The 26942-nt window shown below is 39.8% G+C and overlaps 2 protein-coding genes across 14 annotated transcripts in view; both read left to right on the top strand.

Annotated features, from left to right (window-relative positions):
* LOC106575106 (muscleblind-like protein 2a) overlaps positions 1-4898 on the top strand; it is a 75657-nt gene extending 70759 nt beyond the window's left edge. For all 13 annotated transcript variants that reach the window (XM_014151304.3, XM_082963369.1, XM_014151310.3 and 10 more), the window contains one exon: positions 591-4898. In XM_014151304.3, the coding sequence (XP_014006779.1) occupies positions 591-709 (119 nt within the window). In that variant the 3' untranslated portion in view covers positions 710-4898. The remainder of the gene's footprint in view (positions 1-590) is intronic.
* A 6559-nt stretch (positions 4899-11457) lies between these two features.
* Positions 11458-23968, top strand: LOC106575107 (N-acetyllactosaminide beta-1,3-N-acetylglucosaminyltransferase 4). Its single transcript, XM_014151311.3, has 2 exons — positions 11458-11814; positions 19317-23968. Exons 1-2 carry the CDS (start codon positions 11747-11749, stop codon positions 20392-20394), a joined length of 1146 nt encoding a protein of 381 aa, XP_014006786.1. The 5' UTR covers positions 11458-11746; the 3' UTR covers positions 20395-23968.
* The last annotated feature ends 2974 nt before the right edge of the window (positions 23969-26942 follow it).

Below are 26942 nucleotides of genomic sequence, written 5' to 3'. Positions count from 1 at the left end.
TCATGGTTCGGGCTAGGACCCATAGTTCTAGTGAAGGGAGATCTTAACGCTACAACATACAATGACATTCTAGACGATTCTGTGCTTCCAACTTTGTGGTGACAGTTTGGGGAAGGCCCTTTCCTGTTTCATCATGACAATGCCCCCGTGCACGAAGCGAGGTCCATACAGAAATGGTTTGTCAAGATTGATGTGGAAGAACTTGACTGGCCTGCATGGAGACCTGACGTCAAAGGGAGGGACCAACTCCATATTAATGCCCATGTTTTTGGAATGAGATGTTCTACTAGCAGGTGTCTACATACTTTGTCATGTAGTGTATGTTAGGGATTGGCTTTTTAACCACCCTACAACGACAATCTGGCTCTTGTGCAATCTTTCCTGGATTCCTTGCATCCTCTCTTCTCGGTCAGAGGGAACTTGGATCTTCTCCTCCAATATGGTTGAGAAGAAGGCGAGGGGATCAGAGGGGATCAGATGTGAGAAATCACGGAAAGATTAAATGAGATGGAGCCAATCATTTGAAAAAGTTTAGACAATGAACTAATGTTTTTGTTCTCCATTTTTCTTTTTCTTCACCTCTCCCACAGATTATCCTGAAGTAACTGTCAGGAAAGAAATGGAGTGTCAAGAAGCTGCACTACAAAGCCCAAAACAGCCCTTCTGTACATACTACCTTCCCCTTCCACTACAGCAACCTGCATGCTAAGAGTGTAATACTACCAATTAACCATAAGATACACACAACAAAAAGATGTATATGTATTGCTAGGAAACTATTGCCATGAAAATGATGACAAAAAAATGATATGTACTGAACGACATACACTTAGTGGAGAGATGGTGATGAGTTCATTTTAACTATTGTTTTCTCTGTTAAAGTTATATGGGTCCTTTTATATTTTGTTTTCAAAACGGAACCTCGATCTGCACAAATGTTCACCCTTTGAAAACACCTTATTTGCACTATAAGAGAGCTAGTGCTTATTGTCAAAAGTGCTTAATTGTTTTAAACAGGAGAGTCACAGAGAAGCCCCTGGTTGCAACTGGCGCTCCAGACCAAGCTAGAAGGGATTGTTTTACTTTTTGTTTGTTTTAATTCTTTTTAAAAAGACAAATGTTAGGGCAGACTATAGGCTAATGTTTACTCAATGACTGTCCTCTTAACGATGATTTGAACGTGCTCCCCCACCCCCCATCACCACCACCCCTTTAAAACGGTGTGGTATGTGCTCCATATGAACCACTTGCCAACATTTAATCTCTGGAAAACCAACGGCTTGCCAAACGAAAGTTATCGCGACTGACAGATTGACGGACAGAAGCGATCGGAGTCGGTCTGCAAGGAAACAGACGTGGAACAGCTTCGTGGCCAAAACGTGCAGTCGGGCCTCGTTTTTGTGCACGTCTGGGGGGGAAAAATAACCTAGAATTTCAATTTCTTCTCCTTTGTTAAATTTTCTGTTTTACTTTTGGATGGGTGCTGACATTGGCTTGTGGTTGTATTTGTGAATGTGGTTGGTTGGGTGGGAGCCTCACAGGGGTCGGTGTTGGGGAGAGTTATACTGGGCATCAGGGAGTGCTACTAGCCTTTATGGCTCCGGTTTGTGTGCCAAGGGCTTAACGAAAGCTTGCGGGTGGCTGAAAGCATATGGCAGGAGGGAGCCTCAGCCTGATGGGCCACGCCATGGACATCTGCCAGCAGTCTGCAACAGACAGATTGTAAGTCCACCAGAGGCCCCAAAGTCAAGACCACAGGGACAAGGCCTTTGGGGGAGTTAGGGGTGGGGCTAGAAGGAGGGATAAGGGTGAGATCGGCTAGGGGTGAAACAAGTGCTACGACTCAACAAAAAAAAGGTGCGTTCGAAGATGCTAGTCATTGTCGTGAGATGACTTGAAGTTTTTGACTGGAGGGCTATCTGTGACTGTCAGTCGTCACCCTGCTATCACCGAGAATCCTGTTTCTATTTGAGAAAAACTGTAGAAGTGCCTAAAAATCCTTTAACTTTAAAACAACAAGCATCTGGAGAAACATACTTTGTCAAAGAAAAAATAAGAATATACAAAAGGATGGTTCAAGCAAAGTTCCCAAAAGTATGTTGACCTATTTAGAGAAAAGACTATTCACTTTTCATGCAGATGCCATGGTTAAAGTAGTACCCTAGTGTTATTGTAAGCATATATTTAACACGACAAAAAGTAACTTTCTGAAAAGAAAATATATAAACTAACCAAGATAGCTTGGTAGAATGTTTAATAAATATTTCATGATGTAATATTTTGTTCTTACCATAGGTTTTTAGTAGTTTACATTGGAAAAAGTGATTGAGAATACAGGAAATTGTGACGTGTGTGTGTGTAATGTATGTAACATGTCTCATACTTTGAGAGTTTATATTCATGGTTGTAGCAGCAATGTATTCACATTTATTTTATGATTTATGATTTATTTTATGATGTTAAGCATCAAGGTATGTGTGTCACCAGAACAATCCGTTATTTTATGCCATGATATAGTTAATTGTGTACTAGCATTGTTTTAAACCAACCTCCACGTTATTACCTAATATGTTTTATGAGATGTATGTATTTTGACTCTAAATCACATTTCTTAATACTACACAACCAATTATTTACCTTGTGTATGTGTGTTCAACAAAAAAGATCAGAATCATGACATATATTTTCATGGTGCTTGATCAACACAGACAATCCACAACGAGACACCTTTGGTTAACAAAATAATATGGCACTGGTCTTAGAATTATTTTTTTCTTTCTTTTTGTTCACGTTCACTGAGATTTTCTTCTAAAAAGTTACAGTTTTAATGTAATTTTTGGTGTGGAAGGTGATTGAAGATATTTTTTGGTAAGTTATCGTATTTTATTGTTTTGTCAAATGAGTCAGAATGATGTAACCTATTCTATTTTGAAATGAATGTAATTTATTGAGCTGTGCGTCCCTACAAGGTCTGGTCTCTTTAGTCAGCCAATGAGATGCAGATCAGGAGCAAGGGGGTGGAGTCTTAAAAAGCCACCAATAGAATGCTACTGGATCTCCCTTGCCTTGTCATCAACACAGTTCATCGCATTACAGTAATGAGCAAGGCTTTAGAATTGCTTCTATTGTTCAACAAAAAAAGAGAAAAGAAAACAAGAATGTTAATTGTATAGGTGACATTTTACCCAAAAAATAATTTTAAAAATATGTACTTTTCACTCTAGTATTTCATAACAATATTAAGTTGTTGCTGTGGCAACATAAAGTTGCAATTACTAAAGTTCTGTATTTTTGTAAATTATCTAATCGTTAAGTTTACTTTTTTTCTAGAACACTGCACACATCACTAGATTGTAAAGCAGATTTCAACATTTCTTATTTGTCGTGATTATGACAATTTTCCTTAGCAGCCTCTGTAAAGGTGTAACTTTAACACTTAAGATGTAATAGACAAAGTTACCAATGATATTTAGGATGAAATTATAACAAATGATCTATTAATTGAATAGTTAAGATGTACAACTTTTCCCCTGAGAAAGGACCACTGGTTTCATGCACACCAATGGAAAAATATTTATGAATGTAGTTTGTTAAATTGTTTATCATCAGTTAAGGATTGCACTTCTTCCGGTAAAGTAAAACATTTCATTATTACCGATGAAAATTTCATTAGGTATGGCAAAGTTACTATACACCAGTAATACAGTAATTCTGTTTAATAGTCACTACCAGTTCCTATCAGAGAAATAACCTTTGAGCATCTTGCATGAAAAAAAAAAAAGTTTTTATTAATAAACGATAACGTACTGAATGTTTCTAGTTATACCGAAAAACACAAAAAATCGTCTGCACATGAGACAAAAATCCAAGTTGTCCTCAAATGGGGTCATGGTTGTGCCCAAGAGAATGGAATTGTGCTGAGAAATGTAATTTATTTATATGAAATGCGTTGACATTGACTGACTGATGATAAGAGAAAAATATATAAGCACTTGGGTCAGCTGAGCAGACACAGCTTATCCAAACACTTTGCCTTGTCGTTAGTCCATCGTGCTTAAGGTTTTATGTTCCAGAGCTGTTAAAAATAAACTTTTAAAGGCTGTAAAGTGGTCTCTGCTGAACAGACTTTCATATATAATGCTAAAATGTAAACTTAAAACTAATTTTATTTATATACATGAATTAAATTGTTTGAAGTTTTTACTTTTTTTCATTTTTAAAAGGTGAGGCCAAAAGGATTGACTGCTGTACAGAAAGCAGTCTTGTGTTCTAAGCCCCGTTCGAATACTTTAATAACAAACCCTTCCCTACTTACTTTCTGATCTAACACAATTTGGTAGGTGTAAGCAACAGTTCTATCACGTAGCTTTCCCCAATCCGGCCATGTCAGATTAGGTATTTCTTCAAGGAAGGGGGAAGGAACGATGCATTTGTTAAAGTATTGGAACAGGGCCCTATTATGTCCTTGTAGAGAGCTTGACGATGAGGGCTGTGGCCAACATGCGATGCTGAATGGTCGGTCCCTAAAAGGACTGCCGCCAGGGTCGTATTCACTAGGAAGCAAACGTGCCGAAACGGAAGGGACTAACTGAACTTGTCCAATAAGAAACGCTTGTTTTCGTTTAACATTGCAAAACGTTTCGCTACAGTGTGCACTATTGAATATTACCCAGGTAATGAATTGAGACTGCTTTGCCATCAGAAATGCAGTATCCCATCTACTTTGCAAAGAGAGAGAGTAAAAGACAAGACCCTCATTGGATTTTTAGTTTTGATGTAACCATTTTTCTGTTTTCTTTGTGCGTATAGTTTGTGCTATTTTATGTTACTATAGTCAAATGTTTTGGTTCCAGCAAGATAGTGTAAAATCTATTGAAATAAAGAAAAAATGGAAAGGATGTTTGTTGAAATGACCTTATTTATGAATAATGACTGCGATATGCGCTTGTCTTACCTACCTTAGTTTAATGCCCTGACTGTATGTCGCTCTGGACAAGTGTCTGCTAATGGCCAAAATGTCCAAATGAATAATGCTCTTATGGACATGGTGAATGACAGACATGCTACAACAGGGTTCCCCAACTGGCGGCCCATGGGTCGAATTTGACCCGCGGCTGATATTATGTGGCCCAACGTTTTCTAAGTAAAGCATTTTATTTATTTTTGTTTTATTGTTGGACATAAGACTATAAAAAGTACAGCAAATCAGCTCCAAGTGATTTACAATTTTGGAAATCTGTTTCAAAGTATCCCCACACATGTAAGGTTTGAAATTGCTGTTTTAGTCAAATATTTTATCTGTTTGGGTTTCTTGCGGTCAATTTGCAGTCTACAAATGATTTGTAATTATGTTCCAGCCCCCTGACCATTCGCTCAGGAAAAAATTGTCCCACAGCTGAATGTAGTTGATGATCCCTGTGCTACAACATGCATGTTGCAGATCAATAGATACGAGGAACAGAAAAAAATACATTTCAGAATGCACGACAAGATTCAATAACTTTTTGTCCCCTCAGTAAAGCCCAAGTAAATAAATGCATTTCATGAAGCCCTTTTTACATAAAGTGCTTTACAGTTACACGGTCTAGACACCAAAGAGAAACCAATGCAGAGGCGAAAGCACAGTGGCCAGGAAAAACTCCCTAATATCAAGGAACCTCGGGCGATTTTCTTTTTTAAATGTATTATAAAAAAATTTTATTGTTCGTTTATAGTTTACTTAAAGTTCTAAAGTTTGTCGTGTTGCTTAATTGACCAAGGAGCAGGACCATTTTAAATAACTGCCACTGTATTCCTGTGGTTCTCATTCAAACCTTGTGGTTCAAATCCATGTTAATTTATGCCAATTTAAAATCGTTATAATTCAAAAAGTATAAATATGATACAAAATCGGAATGTAGACAATCTAAGTTGGCTCAGTCTGAATGTCTCAACGTTGATTTGGTGTTGATAGCTTAAATGGTGAAAGAGATGGGTCTAGAATGTTTTATTTTTTTTTACCATTAATGCATTGGGAGCTCATTTAATATTGTTGTAGTACAAAAAGTGTACATGCTTTCAAAAGTATTTTTTTCAGGCAATCTAAATTGGGTCAGTCTGTACGTTTTGGAAGTTGATTTGTGTTAATAGCTTTAGTTTGAACATTCTGACAGTTCTGTGGCAGTTCCGCCATTGAAATGAATGGGGATACAACAAGCTTCATAGTTCAGTATGAATGGTAGCAAAAAGCTGTGTTGAAGCAATCTAAGTTGACCGTCTGCACATGTCAACGTTGATTTGAGGTTTGTAGCATAAATGGTTCAAGAATAGTGGAGGATCCAACATGGAAGTGTGTATGGGCATTGGTGGTTTGGGTCTGTTGGTGGGAATACACAGCGTTGCTAGTGTGTTTTGAAGCTTTGAGGTAGAAAGAAACTCATGCTATGACGCTTAGGTGGATACTCTGGATACAGAATTGTTTGAGCAGCTGACGTAGATTGTATGGACAAAAACAAATGTTGCTTTTTACATTTTGCAGTGCCTTCTCACTACATGATAGGTATAGTTCTGACATGACAATTATAGTTCTGACATGCAATAATGTAATAACCTAATATCCAACGTGTCGACAGACAAGCGGTCTGCATCAGGGTATAATGACAAACACTGCAGGGTCACTAGTTTATATAGCGTCAAAGGACACACACACAGGTGTCTGTAATCATGGCCAGTGTGGCCTGATATCATTGGTTAATTCTCAGATGTAAAAATAACATACCAAAAACATGAATGGAAAGCATACGATCATAGATACAATTTGGCTGCATAGGCCTACAAACATTTACAATAGCAAAATCAATAATGGCTTCAGATCAAAGTCTACATTGAGACCGAAGGGAGCAAGGATCTTTTAAATTAAAGATCCAGGCAGCCTTTCGTTTTAACAATAAATAGTCGAGTTCACCCGCTCTCCTAGGGAGGGTGACATGTTCAAAGCCGACATAATGTAGGGACGAAATCGAGTTGTTTGCTTTCAAAATATATGTAAGTTGAGTTGTACCTAATGGTGCTACGATGCTCCGAGATTCGTACTTTTGATTCGTGCTTTGTCTTACCCACATAATTTTTATATCTAAGAATTAACCAATGATATCAGGCCACACCCGGCCATGATTACCAGTGATGCCAACTTAGACATTTTGTTGCTAGATTTAGCCACTTTTCAGACTACCCTGGCAACTTTTGTTTCAAACAGCACCTAGCAACAAATTTAGCAACTTTAAAAAAATATATTTGGAACTTTTAGCAACTTTTGTAAAGTGACTCAAATGCTAAAATGCACACATTTTCCCTCTAAATGACACAAACGATTTTCTATGTCACACACTCAGTCACAAACACGTGCCTGGCTGCAAAAGTGCATTGTGAGTGACGGCAGGCGCTCAGCTCGTGCACAGGCAGCAGCAGGCCAGCAGCAATATCAGCAAATTGCAAATCATTGTTGGCTTACGCAATGACATGTCAACGTCATTTAGCAACTTTTAGCAACATATCAACCTGCCTCTAGCAACTTACCCTGAACATTTGTGGGCAACACTGATGATTACAGACACCTGTGTGTCCTTTGACACTATATAAACGAGTGATGTTAGGTATGTGTTTGTCATCATACCCTGATGAAGGCCGCTTGTCTGTCAAAACGTTGGCTATTAGGTTATTAAATTATTGCATTTGAGCTCCTAGAGTGTGCGGCTCTCGTTACATTTTTTAATTGTTCAACTTCCGCCGAAGTCGGTCCCTCCCCTTGTTCGTTCGGCGGTCGACGTCACCGGCCTTCTAGCCACCGCCGATCCACTTTTCATTTTCCATTTGTTCTGTCTTTGTCTTTCACACCTGGCTTCACTCAACCAATTACTTGTTTATTATTTAACCCTCTGTTCCCCATGTTGTGTTTGTGAGTGATTTTTTGTTGTAATTCGGTCCGTCTTTGTGGGCTCGTGATATTACTTTGTATATTTGTCTTTTTGAGTAAAGTACGTTGATTACTCAATTCTGCTGTCCTGCCCCTGACTCTCTACACCAGCTACACACAGGACCCTTACATCACCTAAATAGGTGTGAGTTTTCTTGAGGCGAAAGAAACCATCTAGAACAAGTATGGAGATTGCATATGACTAGTTTCACAGTTCCAGGCAAGAGAACATTCTAGACCATGTATAAAGGTCACATAACCAGTTTCACAGCTCCAGGCAAGAGAAGATTGAAGTTTCACAATGTTTACTATAGATCCATTATACTGGTGTAAAACGTTGTGATAATCCAGTAAGAACAGTACTGTAATGTGACACATTTGTTTGTATTACTGTGCAGCTAGTAGTAGGAACCAATATCAGTTGATGAGCAAGGTATATCGCAATATCTTTTTATCCTTTGTCTTTGCAAACAGTCTATAACAACCGTCATAAGCACACCGTTTTTTCTTCGATGAAAAAAACTCTGTCTCTGTTACATTATAACATATATTTGTGCTATGAAAACTCATGTATACAGAAACATATTTTGTGTAAGCAGACTTATATTTAACCGGGCAGAGAGTAACAATTTTAGTTTTTTTTCTCCATTTTCTCAGATCGCTAGAGACACCATATGTTATGGCAAACAACTTGCATATGTCCTCTACCATTTATCAACTGTAATTTCATTTCTATTAAATATACCGAGAACAGAACTACCGCAATGTTACTTTTGTACCTGCCAGTGGGGTGGGAATAACACAGCCTTGGGATTGGAAGTAACAGCTGGTGAGATGTGCACAATATCTGTCTTATGTTTCTGGTTTGTAATGCTCGTTACTTTAAACAAATGTACTATTAGACATAATTTCATGTTTGTGTCAATTTGAATAATTATTGCTATAGGTTTGAGATTTCTGAAAATGAACCATGCGTCAACATTGCCAGAATCATAAAGATGTATAATCTTTAACCACTAATCTGTTGATAAAAGCTTATGTGAGAAGATGATCCTCCAAGTCAATTGATTCATTCATAATTCTAATGTCATATATAATTTTCAAACATTCAGTCACTTGTTGATATTTTGCTAACATTATAAAAGCAATAGGAACTAGAGGAGACAATGGCCTGTGCTTAAACATTTTATTTTATTTTATTCCAGGTCATCAGTTTACTTTTGGCACAGAATTATACAGGAGAATTCCAGGCCATCTGTCTGTGAGCTGAAGCATAGCTGGTTCATGCAGCAAGACAATGACCCAAAACACACAAGCAAGTCTACATCAGAATGGCTGAAAAGCAACAAATGTAAAGTTTTGGAATGGCCTAGTCATAGCCCAGACCTAAACCCATGTTATGGGAATACCTAAAGAGAGCAATTCATGCTCAAAAACCCACAAATGTCGCTGAGTTAAAGCAGTTCAGCATTGAAGGGTGTGCCAAAAATACCTCACGGCGATGTTCCTGAACAACAACTACAAGAAGTGTTTGGTTGCAGTTATTGCAGCTAAAGTTGGCACAACCAGTTATTCAGTGTATGGGGACAATTACTTTTTCACACAGGGGCATTGTCCCCATGTGCAGTTGCAAACCGTAGTCTGGCTTTTTTATGGCGGTTTTGGAGCAGTGGCTTCTTCCTTGCTGAGCGGCCTTTCAGGTTATGTCGATATAGGACTTGTTTTACTGTGGCTATAGATACTTTTGTACCTGTTTCCTCCAGCATCTTCACAAGGTCCTTTGCTGTTATTCAGGGATTGATTTGCACTTTTCGCACAAAAGTACATACATCTCTAGGAGACAGAACGCGTCTTCTCTTCCTGAGCGGTATGACGGCCGCATGGTCCCATGGTGTTTATACTTGCATACTATTGTTTGTACAGATGAACGTGGTACCTTCAGGTGTTTGGAAATTGCTCCCATGGATAAACCAGACTTGTGGAGGTCTACAATTTATTTTCTGAGGTCTTGGCTGATTTCTTTTGATTTTCCCATGTTTTCAAGCAAAGAGGCACTGAGTTTGAAGGTAGGCCTTGAAATACATCCACAGGTACACAAATTAGCATATCAGAAGCTTCTAATCCCATGACATCATTTTCTGGAATTTTCCAAGCTGTTTAAAGGCACGGTCAATTTAGTGTACGTGAACTTCTGACACACTGGATTTGTGATTAAGTGAAATAATCTGTCTGTAAACAATTGTTGGAAAGATTACTTGTGTCATGCACAAAGTAGATGGAAATGGCTGATTTTTTATGGAATATCTACATAGGCGTACAGAGGCCCATTATCAGCAATCATCACTCCTGTGTTCCAATGGCAGGTTGTGTTAGCTAATCCATGTTTATCATTTCAAAAGCCTAATTGATCATTAGAAAACTATTTTGCAATTATGTTAGCCCAGCTGAAAACTGTTGTTCTGATTAAAGAAGCAATAGAACTGGCCTTCTTTAGACTAGTTGAGTATATGGAGCATCAGCATTTGTGGGTTCGATTACAGGCTCAAACAAAGCACTTTCTTCTGAAACTCGTCAGTCTATTCTTGTTCTGAGAAATTAAGGCTATTCCATGTGAGAAATTGCCAAGAAACTGAAGATCTCGTACAACGCTGTGTACTACTCCCTTCACAGAACAGCACAAATTGTCTTTAACCAGAATAGAAAGAGGAGTGGGAGGCCCCGGTGCACAACTGAGCAAGAGGACAAGTACATTAGTGTCTAGTTTGAGAAACAGACGCCTCACAAGTCCTCAACTGGCAGCTTCATTAAATAGTACCCACAAAACACCAGTCTCAACGTCAACAGTGAAGAGGCAACTCCGGGATGCTGGCCTTCTAGGCAGAGTTGCAAAGAAAAAGCCATATCTCAGACTGGCCAATAAAAATAAAAGATGGGCAAAAGAACACAGAGGAAGTCTGCCTAGAAGGCCAGCATCCCGGAGTTGCCTCTTCACTGTTGACGTTGAGACTGGTGTTTTGCGGGTACTATTTAATGAAGCTGCCAGTTGAGGACTTGTGAGGCGTCTGTTTCTCAAACTAGATTATTTACAAACTACATCATATACCTTTTTTTCAAATTTATTTAACCAGGTAGGCCAGTTGAGAACAAGTTCTCATTTACCACTGCGACCTGGCCAAGATAAAGCAAAGCAAACCATTAATTTCTACTTGGCACAAAATAATCTGAAACATAAATAAAAAAGTAAATGAAAGTTTGTTTTGTGTTAGTATCTTAAAGTGAGCCAAAGAAAATAAATAATAATAATGAGTACAGTATGTAAGAAATCTATCGTTTTTTCCTTCTGCAAGCACACTAATAAGTATGTAAGAATCTAGTGTCTTGTCTTCAGCAAGCTCACTAAAAAGATTACCAAAGTGTGCTAGAGTGGCCTTGTTTTCAGCAAGCACATTAACGTCAAAGGCACGCCCTTCTGGTCTGCTAAATGTGACTATAAAGGCAACTTCCTTTCCGCTTTCAGGAAGCACATTCACGTCAAAGGCACTCGGTTCTGGTCTGCTCAATTTGACTATAACGGCAACTTCCGTTCCAGACTGTAGGCAACTGGAACCTGGTAACCATTGAATATAGTATAGTTAAGTAAATTCCAAACGATTCTCTAGACGAATAGCATAACTTCTTAAAAACGCGGGTATAGTAGGCCTAGCATACATAACGGTATCAAGCAAATTATACATTTAGCGTTTTAGTGACAGATGTACAAGCATTGCTTGCGCAACCTCTTGGACTGTGCTATGGATGTTTGACGCACACTTCAATTCTCACGAACGTTTTGATTGTCCAACTGCGTCTTCTTTTAATAACAAGTAAGTGAATAACCATGTTGTTTTGAGTTAAAACATTTTTTAAATGGTTAAGCATACTTTTTTTTGTCCAGTTAGCAGATAATGGACCCTAACAGATATTTATGTAGTTGGTGCTGTATATTTAAGCAATAAGGAAGGAGGTGGTGTGGCATATGGCCAATATACTGTACTATGACTAAGTACTGTTCTTATGCACGATGCTGTAATGGACACGATGGGAGACTTGAGAGCTGGTTTCAAGCGCAGGGCGCAGCAGGTGTTTATTGTAAAGGGCCACAGGAGGAGGAAGGGAGCTGGGTCCAGGGGCAGGCCGCAGGTCATACACAGGTGGTCCCAAAAGGCAACAGTACAGGCAGGGAAAAGGCTAGTAACGTCGTCTGGGAGATCAGGCGATAGGTTGATTACAGGAAATCCGATAGGCTAAAGGTGTCGTTAGTGAGGCAGGCAAAAACTATCTATCATACACGGGAGGAGTAAATTACGGGGGAAAACCAGGGCCCCGAATAGAAGTGTCACAAAACAAACGATACCTCACAATGATGGGGTGCAAAGAACTGAACTAAATAGTGTGTGATAATGACATACAGGTGTGTGAACAGGTGATTGGGATCTGGAGAGTGGGCTGCGTTCAGGGGATCTACGTGTTTGAGAGTAAATTGGAAGCAGATGTTACAGATGCAACGCGGAGTGCCTGAATACAACCCGTAGCCATGGTAGATATTGGGCATATACCACGAACTCCCGAGGTGCCGTATTGCTATCATAAACTGGTTACTAACGTAATTAGAACAGTAAACATACATGTTTTGTGATACCTGTGGTATAATGTCTGATAGAGCCTACCAGTTTTTTTGATTTATTTCCTTATTTCTCCTGGTATATTTGCATGGTATAATTCAATGCCTATAGTTTATTTTACATGTTTTATTTGAGCTGCTTTTGAAACCAAAAGTCGAAATTAAAACAGTATTAATATTGTTGAATTCGATTTTCATATTAGCAAGCTGAAGCTAGGACTGATGGTCTGGTTAGCAAATAGCAAGTCTGTTTACTTGGTTACCACTACTGTAGTTATCAAACTTGCTAGTTACTTGTGTGTTTAACACAGAAATGGTCTCGCTATTCATGTTGAATAAATTAGTCTGTCAATTTGAACTAAGCAAGCTGCTAAATCGTTCAGTTTACATCTTGCCTACATCTTGTCTAGGCTACTGTAATCTGAAATTAGGTGTAAGCTTATCAGGGGCTATAGGCTAACTGCCTTTATCTAAGCAAACCATGGCAAAATTCAATTACAATCATAAACTCAGATTTTAATTTGTAGTCTATGCCTATTGAAATGACAAGTCGATCTCCCAAATGGGCCATTTATAACGGTTTGTAGTCTTAAGATCTGGCACATAATAACAGCACAATTGCCAGAAAATAGCCTAATACCCTGACTACACCACTCGCATCGCGTGCGCGAGCGTTGCAAAATAAATGTAGAAATCTATGTTATTCAATTATTGCATCCACACTGCTCGCGTGTGCCAACGAGCGTCTGCGCTTCCAATCGCTAAAATAGAAGTCAGTTCTATTTGTGACGCAGATCGCGCTGCATGTCCTGCCTCAACCATCTCCCCATTGGTTTATAGAAGCAGATACCCACATGCCATCTCCTCATTGGTTATACTCACGTGGGTGACTGAAAGACGAACGGGGTCAGTGGCGGTAATGCACCTAATTTATGAAAGTTGCCAATCGCAATATAAAGTCTAGAGAAGAAAATTGCCTGGAAGGAGGAGCGATGACTAGAAATGATTCGGTTGACCGTTTTATGTGTACACTAATTGTCGGAGTAGAAGACCTTGTGCATTTCAGGTAAAATAACAACTCAATGTTTATATCCCAGGACAAATTACCTAGCAACAGCAAGCTAGCTAAAAAGGACAAATTAGCTAGCAAGTGCAAGCTAGCTAGCTAAATTGCCATAAATGTTTAATGCTTTACGACCTGTCCCCAAATTAATGTAATTGGTTCAGAGTTTGTTTTGATATTTTAACCTGCGTGTCGTGATCGTGTTTGGCGTGGGGGGACAAAATACATTTATGCACGATGGCACACGCGCACAGCCGGTTTGGGTTCCGTGTAACAGTTTTTTAAAATGTTTGTCTAAGTGTTTATTGCTCAGAGATTGAGGTCCTCTGTTCAACTTTCATCATTCAAACTCTGTCATGGGTGTCGTATGAATTGGACCAAAACACAGCGGGAATGTGTATACTCATCGAAGAAAAACGTAAACACTTAAAATAACAAACATCGACGAGAAATAGTCCTGTCAGGTGCAACAAACACTAAACAGGAAACAACTACCCACAAAATCCCATAGAAAAAACACCCCTCTTAAATAGGACCTTCAATTAGAAGCAACTAGGAGCAGCTGCTTCCAATTGAAGGTCAACCCAACAAACACCACATAGAAATAGACATACTAGAACTAACATAACCCAACAAACCCCGAAACACTCTAAACAAACACCCCTCTTAAATCAGAACATAGCCCAACAAACCCCGAAACACTCTAAACAAACACACCCCTGCCACGTCCTGACCAAACTACAATAACAAATAACCCCTTATACTGGTCAGGACGTGACAAACTCTCCTGTTTATCATCCGGGATGCTGGCCTCTAGGCAGAGTTCTTCTGTTCAGTGTCTGTGTTCTTTTGCCCATCTTAATCGTTTATTTTATTGGCCAGTCTTTTTCTTTGCAACTCTGCCTAGAAGGCCAGCATCCCAGAGTCGCCTCTTCACTGTTGGCGTTGAGACTGGTGTTTTGTGGGCACTTTTTAATGAAGCTGCCAGTTGAGGACTTGTGAGGCATCTGTTTCTCAAACTAGACAGTCTAATGAACTTGTCCTCTTGCTCAGTTGTGCACCGGGGCCTCCCACTCCTCCCACAGCCAGTTTGCGCTGTTCTGTGAAGGAAGTAGTACACAGCGTTATACGAGATCTTCAGTTTCTTGGCAATTTCTCGCATGGAATAGCCTTAATTTCTCAGAACAAGAATAGACTGACGAGTTTCAGAAGAAAGTGCTTTGTTTGAGCCTGTAATCGAACCCACAAATGCTGATGCTCCAGATACTCAACTAGTCTAAAGAAGGCCAGTTTTATTGGTTCTTTAATCAGACCAACAGTTTTCAGCTGGGCTAACATAATTGCAAAATAGTTTTCTAATGATCAATTAGGCTTTTAAAATGATAAACATGGATTAGGAAACACAATGTGTCATTGGAACACAAGAGTGATGGTTGCTGATAATGGGCCTCTGTACGCCTATGTAGATATTCCATAAATCAGCAGTTTCCAGCTACAATAGTCATTAACAATGTCTACACTGTATTTATGATCAATTTGATGGTATTTTAATGGACAAAAAAATGTGATTTTCTTTCTAAAACAAGGTACATTTCTAAGTGACCCCACACTTTTGAACGGTTGTGTAAGGTCCCACAGCTTAAGGACAACAAAGTCAAGGTATTGGAGTGGCCATCACAAAGCCCTGACCTCAATCCCATAGAAAATTTGTGGGCAGAACTGAAAAAGCATGTGTCAGCAAGGAGGCCTACAAACCTGACTCAGTTACACCAGCTCTGTCAGGAGGAATGGGCCAAAATTCACCAAATTTATTGTGGGAAGCTTGTGGAAGACTACCCGAAACGTTTGACCCAAGTTAAACAATTTAAAGGCAATGCTACCAAATACTAATTGAGTGTATGTAAACTTCTGACCCACTGAGAATGTGATGAGACATAAAAGCTGAACTAAATCATTCTCTCTACTATTATTCTGACATTTCATATTCTTAAAATAAAGTGGTGATCCTAACTGACCTGTCACAGGCGTTGTAGTGAACAGACCAAGGCGCAGCGTGTTGAGTGCTCATCTTTTATTTTGAATGGAAGCACTTCACAAAGAAAAACTAACGACAGCCAAACAGGTCTGTCAGGTATACTCACACACTTAACAGAAAGCAACCACCCACAAAACCCAAAGGAAAACAGGCTGCCTAAATATGGCTTCCAATCAGAGACAACGAAAGACACCTGCCTCTGATTGGAAACCATACTCGGCCAAACATGGAAAACGAAACATAGAAATAGAAAACTAGAACAAATTCCCCTAGAACCAAAACAAACCCAAAACAACCCCCCTGCCACGCCCTGACCATTCTACTATGGCAAATGACCCTTTTCACTGGTCAGGACGTGACAGATCTAAGACAGGGAATTTTTACTCTGATTAAATGTCAGGAATTGTGAAAAACTGAGTTTAAATGCGTTTGGCTAAGGTGTATGTAAACTTCCCACTTCAACTGTATCATACTATTTGTTCTTAATTTGGGTCGTTGGACAGTTAATTCCTCATGTGGTTCTCGAGCTGAACCCCTGAGGTAGAGATTTGGGACATAACACAAATCATGTCACATAGAACACACACACACACACACACACACACACACACACACACACACACACACACACAAAGGTGATGCTGTATCTGTCAGAAAGCAGACTAGGAGCAGGACCTCAGCAGAACCCCGACTGGGAAAGAAGGTCACCACCTGGGCCAAATTATTGTCACTGACGATTAGTATATTCTCTGTGTAGCAGTGACATTGGTTGTGATGACAGTGGGTCAAACCAAATGCTAGCCAAAAGCAAGGGCATGGGACAGGGAATAGGCATTTCGCCATCATTGCCGGTGGTAGTTGTGAAATATACTGAACAAAAATATAAACGCAATATGCTACAATTTGAAAGATTTTACTGAATTCCAGTTCATATAAGAAATCAGTCAATTGAAATAAATTCCTTAGGCTCTAATTTAGGGATTTCACATGACTGGGCAGCTGTGCAGTCATGGGTGGCACTGTGAGGACATAGGCACACCCTCTTGGCAGCCAGGCCCACCCTCTGGGGTGGTTAGTTAACATTCCACTCCTTGCCACTCCTGGCATTTTCCAAAGACAGGTATGTCAAGGAGTGGAATGTGATAGCTGAACAGAGACTGCAACCAGGATAGACAACTGCCCGAAAAGCGGTTTTAACCAATCAGCATCCAGGATTAGACACACTCCTTGTATAATACAAATGAGAAGAAACCAAATTGCTCGAGCTCATAGGATTAATTGTTATCAATTTATTAAATCATACATTATATTTTGTTGTTTTATAAGGAATCAAGACAGACTAGTAGAAATAACTAGGCCTAGCTGACATGTAGACACCAATTCCCCAAAAACAAACATTCCCACATATTTAGAGAACGGTCCCTTAAGAGTCTCATTAAGTTATTACCTATCATTTTCAAAATGAATGTTCCTGTGATGTGCAAGGACTGTTTCCAATAGACCATTCTCTTAATGTCAAACAGAACTTACCCAGAACATGCAAAATAGGTTCTCAGGAAGTTTTTGATAAATAACAGAATGTTCCCAAAACTAGCAGAAAACTGGACACTCAAACATCAGGGGAACGTTATGGGTAACGTTACATAATGTCTCCCTAGAATTGTTAGCTGGGTTGTTAAGCATGCATAGGGCAGGGGTAATCAAATACTGTTTGAGAAGGTTAAGTCACACACATTTCCTAGCTGCCCTAAGGCCTGTATATTGTCCACATATACAGTTGAAGTCAGAAGTTTACATACACTTAGGTTGGAGTCATTAAAACTCGTTTTCCAACAACTCCACAAATTTCTTGTTAACAAACTATAGTTTTGGCAAGTTGGTTAGGACATCTACTTTGTGCAAGACACAAGTAATTTTTCCAACTATTGTTTACAGACAGATTATTTCAGTTATAACTCACTGTATCACAATTACAGTGGGTCAGAAGTTTAAAGGCACAGTCAACTTAGTGTATGTAAAGCTTGGAAAATTCCAAAAATGATGTCATGGCTTTAGAAGCTTCTGATAGGCTAATTGACATAATTTGAGTCAATTGGATGTGTACCTGTGGATGTATTTCAAGGCCTACCTTCAAACTCAGTGCCTCTTTGCTTGACATCATGGGAAAATCAAAAGAAATCAGCCAAGACTTCAGAAAAACAATTGTAGACCTCCACAGGTTCATCCTTGGGAGCAATTTCCAAACACCTGAAGGTACCACGTTTATCTGTACAAACAATAGTATGCAAGTATAAACACCATGGGACCATGCAGCCGTCATACCGCTCAGGAAGGAGACGCATTCTGTCCCCTAGAGATGAATGTACTTTGGTGCGAATAGTGCAAATCAATCCCAGAACAACAGCAAAGGACCTTGTGAAGATGCTGGAGGAAACAGGTACAAAAGTATCTATATCCACAGTAAAACGAGATCTATATCGACATAACCTGAAAAGCCGCTCAGAAAGGAAGAAGCCACTGCTCCAAAACCGCCATAAAAAAGCCAGACTACGGTTTGCAACTGCACATGGGGACAAAGATCGTACTTTTTGTAGAAATGTCCTCTGGTCTGATGAAACAAAAATAGAACTGTTTGGCCATAATGACCATCGTTATGTTTGGAGGAAAAAGGGGGAGGCTTGCAAGCCGAAGAACACCATCCCAACTGTGAAGCAAGGGGGTGGCAGCATCATGTTGTGGGGTTGCTTTGCTGCAGGAGGGACTGGTACACTTCACAAAATAGATGGCATCATGAGGTAGGAAAAGTATGTGGATATATTGAAGCACCATCTCAAGACATCAGTCAGGAAGTTAAAGCTTGGTCACAAATGGGTCTTCCAAATGGACAATGACCCCAAGCATACTTCCAAAGTTGTGACAAAATGGCTTCAGGACAACAAAGTCAAGGTATTTGAGTGGCCATCACAAAGCCCTGACCTCAATCCCATAGAAAATTTGTGGGCAGAACTGAAAAAGTGTGTGTGAGCAAGGAGGCCTACAAACCTGACTCAGTTACACCAGCTCTGTCAGGAGGAATGGGACAAAATTCACCCAACTTATTGTGGGAAGATTGTGGAAGGCTACCCAAAACGTTTGACCCAAGTTAAACAATTTAAAGGCAATGCTACCAAATACTAATTCAGTGTATGTAAACTTCTGACCCACTGAGAATGTGATGAAAGAAAGAAAAGCTGAACTAAATCATTCTCTATTCTATTATTCTGACATTTCACATTCTTAAAATAAAGTTGTGAACCTAACTGACCTAAGACAGGGTATTTTTTACTTGGATTAAATGTTAAGAATTGTGAAAAACTGAGTTTAAATGTAGTTGGCTAAGGTGTACGTCAACTTCCAACTTCAACTGTAGGTGTATTATTCTGTGCTTGAGAAAGCCTCTGAGGTATCCACTCCTTGTCGTAGGCACAACAATATATAACATATATACTTCTGGTATGAGACAAAATAAACTGTGCCACTTGTAGCCTATTTTAGGCCTACTTCATATACCAGTTCCAAATCTGTCTCCTTGTGGCTAAAAAGTGGTGTGCTTGCAATTCTTTTTCAGAACCATGAGGACCCTCTTCAGAATCCAAAGCCGCAGTAGATGGTCCCTTGTCATTGGGACTGTGTTGTTGTTTGGCGTCCTCAGACTATTGCGCATGAACCACACAGACAGGCACTGGAACACTTCTCCCTCTGCCACGCAGTCACAGTCCACTGTGGATGTTATCAAGTGCTCCCTGAATGACGCCGTGAACAACATTTCATCCTCTATTCCACCTACCCACCGTAACTTCCTCATGTACAAACACTGCAGGACATTCTCCCGCCTGCTGTCTCCTACACCCTGTCAGAATGACCTCTTTCTCCTGCTGGCCGTTAAGTCCACAGCCATCCAGGTTGATCGCAGGTCTGCACTTCGGAACACATGGGGGAAGAAGGGATATGTTCAGGGTAAAAATGTGAAACTATTGTTCCTAGTAGGTAAGTCTTCAGACACAATACAGGGTTACCCGCTGCAGCAGGTACTGGAGTGGGAGAGCAGACAGTTTGGGGACATCCTGCAGTGGGATTTTGATGACAGTTTTTTCAACCTGACCCTAAAGGAGATCCACTTCCTCAAATGGTTCAGCCTGGAGTGCCGCTGGGCACACTATGTGTTCAAAGGGGACGATGATGTTTTTGTTCACACCAGCAATCTGGTGGAATATGTTAAGGACAACAAGCCCTCTGAGCAACTGTATGCTGGGAACATCATGTCTGGCTATCCAGTCCGGGACAAAGAAAGTAAATATTTCATACCAGTGGAGATGTACCCCAACAAGCCATATCCTCTATACGCTGGGGGTGGGGGCTACCTGATGTCAAATCAGACTGTGCTGAGTCTGGAAGTGGCAGCGTCCAGCATTGACCTGTTCCCCATTGATGATGTCTTTGTGGGCTTGTGCCTACAGAAGATGAACATCACGCTGACACACCACTCTGGCTTCAAGACCTTTGGGCTCAAACAGGGGGTGACACACTTCAACCCCTGCATTTACAGGGAGCTCATGGTGGTGCATAAACTGAATCCCACAGAGATGTGGACAATGTGGTCTCTACAGCAGGACCCAAAGCTGAAATGCTTTAGATCAAGGACATGAGATATCTGGCATTGTGTGTGTATATCATGCTGTGCTTATCTGTCTCACTGCTGTAAATTGAGAATTCTTTTACATTTACATTTTAGTCATTTAGCAGACGCTCTTATCCAGAGCGACTTACAGTAGTGAATTCATACATTTTATTTTCATTTCATGCATTTTCTTTTTTTATATATTTTTTTTGTACTGGTCCCCCATGGGAATCGAACCTACAACCCTGGCGTTGCACACACCATGCTCTACCAACTGAGCCACAGGGAAGGATAAATTTTCCTTATGAATGGTCTAAAATAGCATACTTTCCTTTACCCATACTTATATTTGAAAGTATTGTGACATTTGGCTTCCCTTATCCTGTATGTTCAGATCTGCACAGACAGTGTAAGATCCATTTAAGAATACTGAGATGCATATAGTGCCATTTGACACTTCTGATGAGGACATTTGTAGAATGTTTCTAGGATTCTGTAAGGTTGGAAAGGAGATATTGATGGGAAACTTTAAAAACTGGTATAGTGGGTTACAGAGGTATTGATGGGAAACATTAAAGCAGGACTGAACTCGAGAACTGACTTCTCTTGCTGAAAACGGCATATGTGACATCGATATTAATCAGAAACCTTTATTCCAGTACCAAAATTGACTAAAAAGTGCAAGTAGGTTAATTTTGGCCATAAAGACAATATCTTCCAAAATAGAGGCGTAGGCTATGTAATAGAATAATTGTGGTACATTAATACATATATTTCAATAGCTTCCAAAATATTTTTAGAATGGTGGAGGAGTGCCAAGATCAGAATATGTGAGCGGCCAAAATCCCACTCATCGCTCATCACCACTCCAGCGCTCCATGTCCTTTCCAACCTCTCCACTAAAAACCGCTGCTGGCTCACAGGAAAAAAAACTGCAGCTCCAAATTCGCTCCATTCATTAAAATCACAATTTAACCAACACCCATCTATTTTTGTAACTACCTAGACCTAACATTTGGATGTATTGAAATGAAACCATATGATTTGAATGAAAATATTTTAATAAACATTTCAAATAGGCTACATGTCGTATTAAACAGCATACAAACACTCCTAAAAAGATCAGGTGCCAGACAGGTTGCCTAAGAAGGAACAAAAATGAATGATTTAGGCTATTTTATTTGCCTTTTATTTCAAGGCTATAGCCTACAAATAAATAAATTGTGAAGCATTTGCGAGTGCAACACTCTAGGCTGGCAGGAACATTAAGCGCCCAGCATTTAACCTCTCTAGGGGTTGTGGGACGCTACCGTTCCACCTGGCCAACATCCAGTGAAATTGCAGAGCGCCAAATTCAAAAACAGAAATACTCATTATAAAAATTCATGAAACATACAAGTGTTATACATCGGTTTAAAGATTAACTTCTTGTTAATCCAACCACGGTGTCAGATTTCAAAAAGACTTTATGGCGAAAGCAAACCATGTGATTATCTGAGAACAGCGCCCAGCAGACAAATCATTACAAACAGTAACCAGCCAAGTAGACGAGTAACAAAAGTCAGAAATAGCGATAAAATGAATCACTTACCTTTGATGATCTTCATATGGTTACACTCACAAAACTCCCAGTTACCCAATAAATGTTTGTTTTATTCGATCAAGTGCCTCTTTATATCCAAAAACCTCCGTTTTGTTGGCGCGTTTTGCCTGTCACAACAGACAGACGAAAAATCCAAAAAGTACCATAAAAGTTCGTAGAAACATGTCAAACGATATTTATAATCAATCCTCAGCTTGTTTTTGTCACATACTTTTTTTTTCTTCTCTCAAAGCAGCACACCCAAACATCATTCCCCAGTCTGGGCATGGGTGCAGAGTTGTTTTTTTAGTTTTTTTTCTATTGGCAGGCCCAAAGGTTTTTAGGCCAAATAACCATATCAAAACGGAAAACTCTGAAAGAGGTAATATGTCAGCCCTATTGGGCCAAAATCAATGATAGCCTGTTGTATAGATAAAAGAACAAAGATGAACAAAACGTTTAAGAGTTCTGATTTGTTGCTTATAATTACTTTGCTACAATGACACACTTAGCTAGCTACCCACCTCAATTATTTCTGTTAGCATGTGCACATCCTGTAATTTGAAATGTGTTTAAATGGTTAATTTCACATGAGCTCCTGCACATGTTTTGAAACACATAATAATACAAAAAAGATTATCCATAAATGCCTTATTTTTAATTTATGTATTTTCTATTTTTGTTACAGATATTTGACATTCAAAAAGTTATCTACAGAAACTCATAAGCATCATACCCTCTGTTTCCAGTATTTTATATGGTCATTTAATGAGGCAAACTTTGAAAGGCAAAAAAAGAGAATGCTAGCAGAGCATGTAAGTCAGAGCACAAGCAGGCCATGCCACGATGATGAAGGGAAAATTGATGCAAGTAAGCATCAGTGATTAAATGTATAACTGTTTCCATTGCCGCCTGACAAGAAAAGACACTTGGGGCTCTATTCAATCCGTGTTCAATGCTACAGCGTGATTGAAAGTTAAAGGCAATGTTTCCACATTGGCGGAGACTACATTCCCGGTAAACGCTGCATAACCGGCTCAATCGTAAATTACCTTTACATTTCGGTGGCGCAATCAGCGACAAGATATATTGGGGGGGACAAATCATATTTTTCCCAGGATGGGGGGGGGTCGTGTCCCCCCGTCCCCCCCGGGATTTCCGCCCCTGTGTATTAGTGCCCAAATGTGTCATTTTCAACCCGTATATGGGTACGAGTGTAAAGTTCTACACACAAACAAATTATTATGAACACATAGCTAAATGATTACAAGAATACAAAGACCAATGGGAGAGGGAAATAGGTAGCCTCCTAGTATTTGCTAGCTGCTAGTATTTGCATGTCAATTAACAGATATAATTAATCTCACTGTCTAGCTAGCAACTGGCAGTACACCAGCACTTTTGTTTGCTCAACAAATAAAACAGCAGAAAATGTACTTTCGTTTTGAATCATTATTCGTGGCCAAAGGTTTAAATTGAGAAATACATTCAAGGAATGAAAGTTGACACCTAAAATGTTCGATGGAGACATGTTGGCTGGGTGGATTTGGGAGAATTGGAATGGGTAGTTGGGGGTGGAGATCCACTTCCTTTTGTGTTTCCTTTTCCTGTACATACTGAATTTTATTATTACTTCATCTGTAATAGGATAAAAATGATCAATTGTAGTTATGTACCTTTTTTAAATGTTTTGTGGCACAGGTACAACAAGAATATACTGTATATGTGTGAAATAATGAATGGAAAATATGATCTAAACGGAATATAACATTTTGATATTGTACCTGTAGCCCTCCAATGAACAAAAAACAAAAAGAATGTCTGCCACTTAAATTTCTGAATACTTTTGAGAGCAATGAGCAATAACTGGGTCACTACATGAAGAGTGCCTTTTCTGTACATTTTGGTATTTTAAGTAGAAATTGTGCACCAATATTTAATTTTAAAAGCCTGTTATATTAAACAAGTGTCGTTTAATGTAGACCACATGGAAAATTCAATACAGTGCATTCAGAAAGTATTCAGACCCCTTCCCTTTTTTCACATTTTGTTACGTTATTCTAAAATTGATTAATTCGTTTTTTCCCCCTCATCAATCTACACACAATACCCAATAATGACAAAACAAAAACGTTGTATTTTTTTATTTAGCAAATGTATTCGAAATAAAAAACAGAAACACAAAATAAAAAACAGAAATAAGTGTTATGTTTGGGCAAATCCAACACATCACTGAGTACCACTTCACATTTTGAAGCATGGTGGTGGCTGAACCATGTTATGGGTGTGCTTGTCATCGGCAAGGACTAGGGAGTTTTGTAGGATGAAAATAAACATAATAAAGCTAAGCACAGGCAAAATAACTGTGCACAAAGCCAAGCGTCAGCTGGAGTGGTGTAAAGCTCGCCGCCATTGGACTCTGGAAATGCATTCTCTGGAATGAATCACGCTTCACCATCTGGCAGTCTGAAGTCGCTCTGGATAAGAGCGTCTGCTAAATGACTTAAATGTAAATGTAAATGATGGAAAAATCAGGGTTTGGAGGATGCCAGGAGAACGCTACCTGCCCCAATGTATAGTGTCAACTGTAAAGGTTGATGGAGGAGTAATAATGGTCTGGGACTACTTTTCATGGTCCGGGCTGGGCCCCTTAGTTCCAATGATGGGAAATATTAACGCTACAGCATATAACATTCTAGACGATTCTGTGCTTCCAACTTTGTGGCAACAGTTTGGGGAAGGCCCTTTCCTGTTTCATCATGACAATGCCCCTGTGCACAAAGCGAGGTCCATACAGAAATGGTTTGTCGAGATCGGTGTGGAAGAACTTGACTGGCCTCCGCAGATCCCTGACTTCAACCCCATCGAACACCTTTGGGATGAATTGGAATGTCGACTGCGAGCCAGACCTAATCGCCCAACATCAGTGTCCGACCTCATTAATGCTCTTGTGGCTCGCAGTCGATGTAGCAATATTACAACATCTAGTGGAAAGCCTTCCCAGAAGAGTGGATGCTGTTATTTCAGCAAAGGGGGGACCAACTCCATATTAATGCCCATGATTTTGGAATGAGATGTTCGATGCCATCTAGTGTATCTGTTGGAGCCAGACCCTATTGAGGAGAAGTGAGTATACCGTTAGTGTGTGTGCATGAGAAGTGAAGCCCATCACAAAAGCCCAGATTCTTCTCTTCCCAGCCACACCTTCCACTCGTCATCAGTGGAATCTCCCTGTTTTGCATTTTCGTAATGTGGTTAATAAGATGGCTTTGATAGTCAGCTGTGTATGTACAGTATGTATCCATTTATTTTTCTTGATAGATTTACTTAGAAGGAATGCAAATTAGCTTTCTTTACGCCATGCTTGTGTACCCGTACCCCTTCCAGTCCACGAGGTACTGAAGGCCCCTCGCCCGACACCTCGAATCCAGTATGGATTGAACGGAGTACGCCGGGGCCCCCTCGATGTCCAAAGGGGGCGGAGGAACCTCCCGCACCTCAGACTCCTGGAGCAGACCAGCCACCACCAGCCTGAGGAGAGACACATGGAACGAGGGGTTAATACGGTAATCGGGGGGAAGCTGTAACCGGTAACTAACCTCGTTCAGTCTCCTTAGGACTTTAACCTGTTGGGAATAGGGGGCAGTATTTGCACGGCCGGATAAAAAACGTACCCGATTTAATCTGGTTACTACTCCTGCCCAGTAACTAGAATATGCATATAATTATTGGCTTTGGATAGAAAACACCCTAAAGTTTCTAAAACAGTTTGAATGGTGTCTGTGAGTATAACAGAACTCATATGGCAGGCAAAAACCTGAGAAGATTCCTTTCAGGAAGTGGCCTGTCTGACCATTCCTTGAGCTTCTTGACTCTGTTTATTGAAGACTGAGGATCTTTGCTGTAATGTGACACTTCCTACGGCTCCCATAGGCTCTCAGAAGGCGGGAAAAAGCTGAATGATGTAATTCCAGCCCCAGGCTGAAACACATTAGCGCTTTTGGCAAGTGCTCTATCAGAGGACAATGGGCTTAGGCGCGTGCACGAGTCGACCCCATGTTTTTATTTTCGTTCGTCTCTGAACCTAAACACAGATTTCCGGTCGGAATATTATCGCGTTTTTACGAGAAAAATTGCATAAAAATTGATTTTAAACAGCGGTTGACATGCTTCGAAGTACGGTAATGGAATATTTAGAATTTTTTTGTCACGAAATGCGTCGTGTGCGTAACCCTTATTTACCCTTTCGGATAGTGTCTTGAACGCACAAACAAAACGCCGCTATTTGGATATAACTATGGATTATTTGGGACCAAACCAACATTTGTTATTGAAGTAGAAGTCCTGGGAGTGCATTCTGACGAAGAACACCAAAGGTAATAACATTTTTCTTATAGTAAATCTGACTTTGGTGAGTGTAAAACTTGCTGGGTGTCTAAATAGCTAGCCCTGTGATGCCGGGCTATCTATTCAGAATATTGCAAAATGTGCTTTCACCGAAAAGCTATTTTAAAATCGGACATATCGAGTGCATAGAGGAGTTCTGTATCTATAATTTTTTTAATAATTGTTATGCTTTTTGTGAACGTTTATCGTGAGTAATTTAGTAAATGTTTAGTAAATTCACCGGAAGTTTGCGGGGGGGGGGTATGCTAGTTCTGAACGTCACATGCTAATGTAAAAAACTGTTTTTTGATATAAATATGAACTTTATTGAACAAAACATGCATGTATTGTATAACATAATGTCCTAGGAGTGTCATCTGATGAAGATCATCAAAGGTTAGTGCTGCATTTAGCTGTGGTTTGGGTTTATGTGACATTATATGCTAGCTTGAAAAATGGGTGTCTGATTATTTCTGGCTGGGTACTCTGCTGACATAATCTAATGTTTTGCTTTCGTTGTAAAGCCTTTTTGAAATCGGACAGTGTGGTTAGATTAACGAGAGTCTTGTCTTTAAAATGGTGTAAAATAGTCATATGTTTGAGAAATT

Source organism: Salmo salar, chromosome 17, assembly GCF_965601325.2.
Source record: "Salmo salar chromosome 17, fSalSal1, whole genome shotgun sequence".
Classification (NCBI taxonomy): Eukaryota; Metazoa; Chordata; class Actinopteri; order Salmoniformes; family Salmonidae; genus Salmo; species Salmo salar.
Note: the sequence above shows the minus strand (reverse complement) of the source record. Positions and strands in the feature narration are given on the sequence as shown.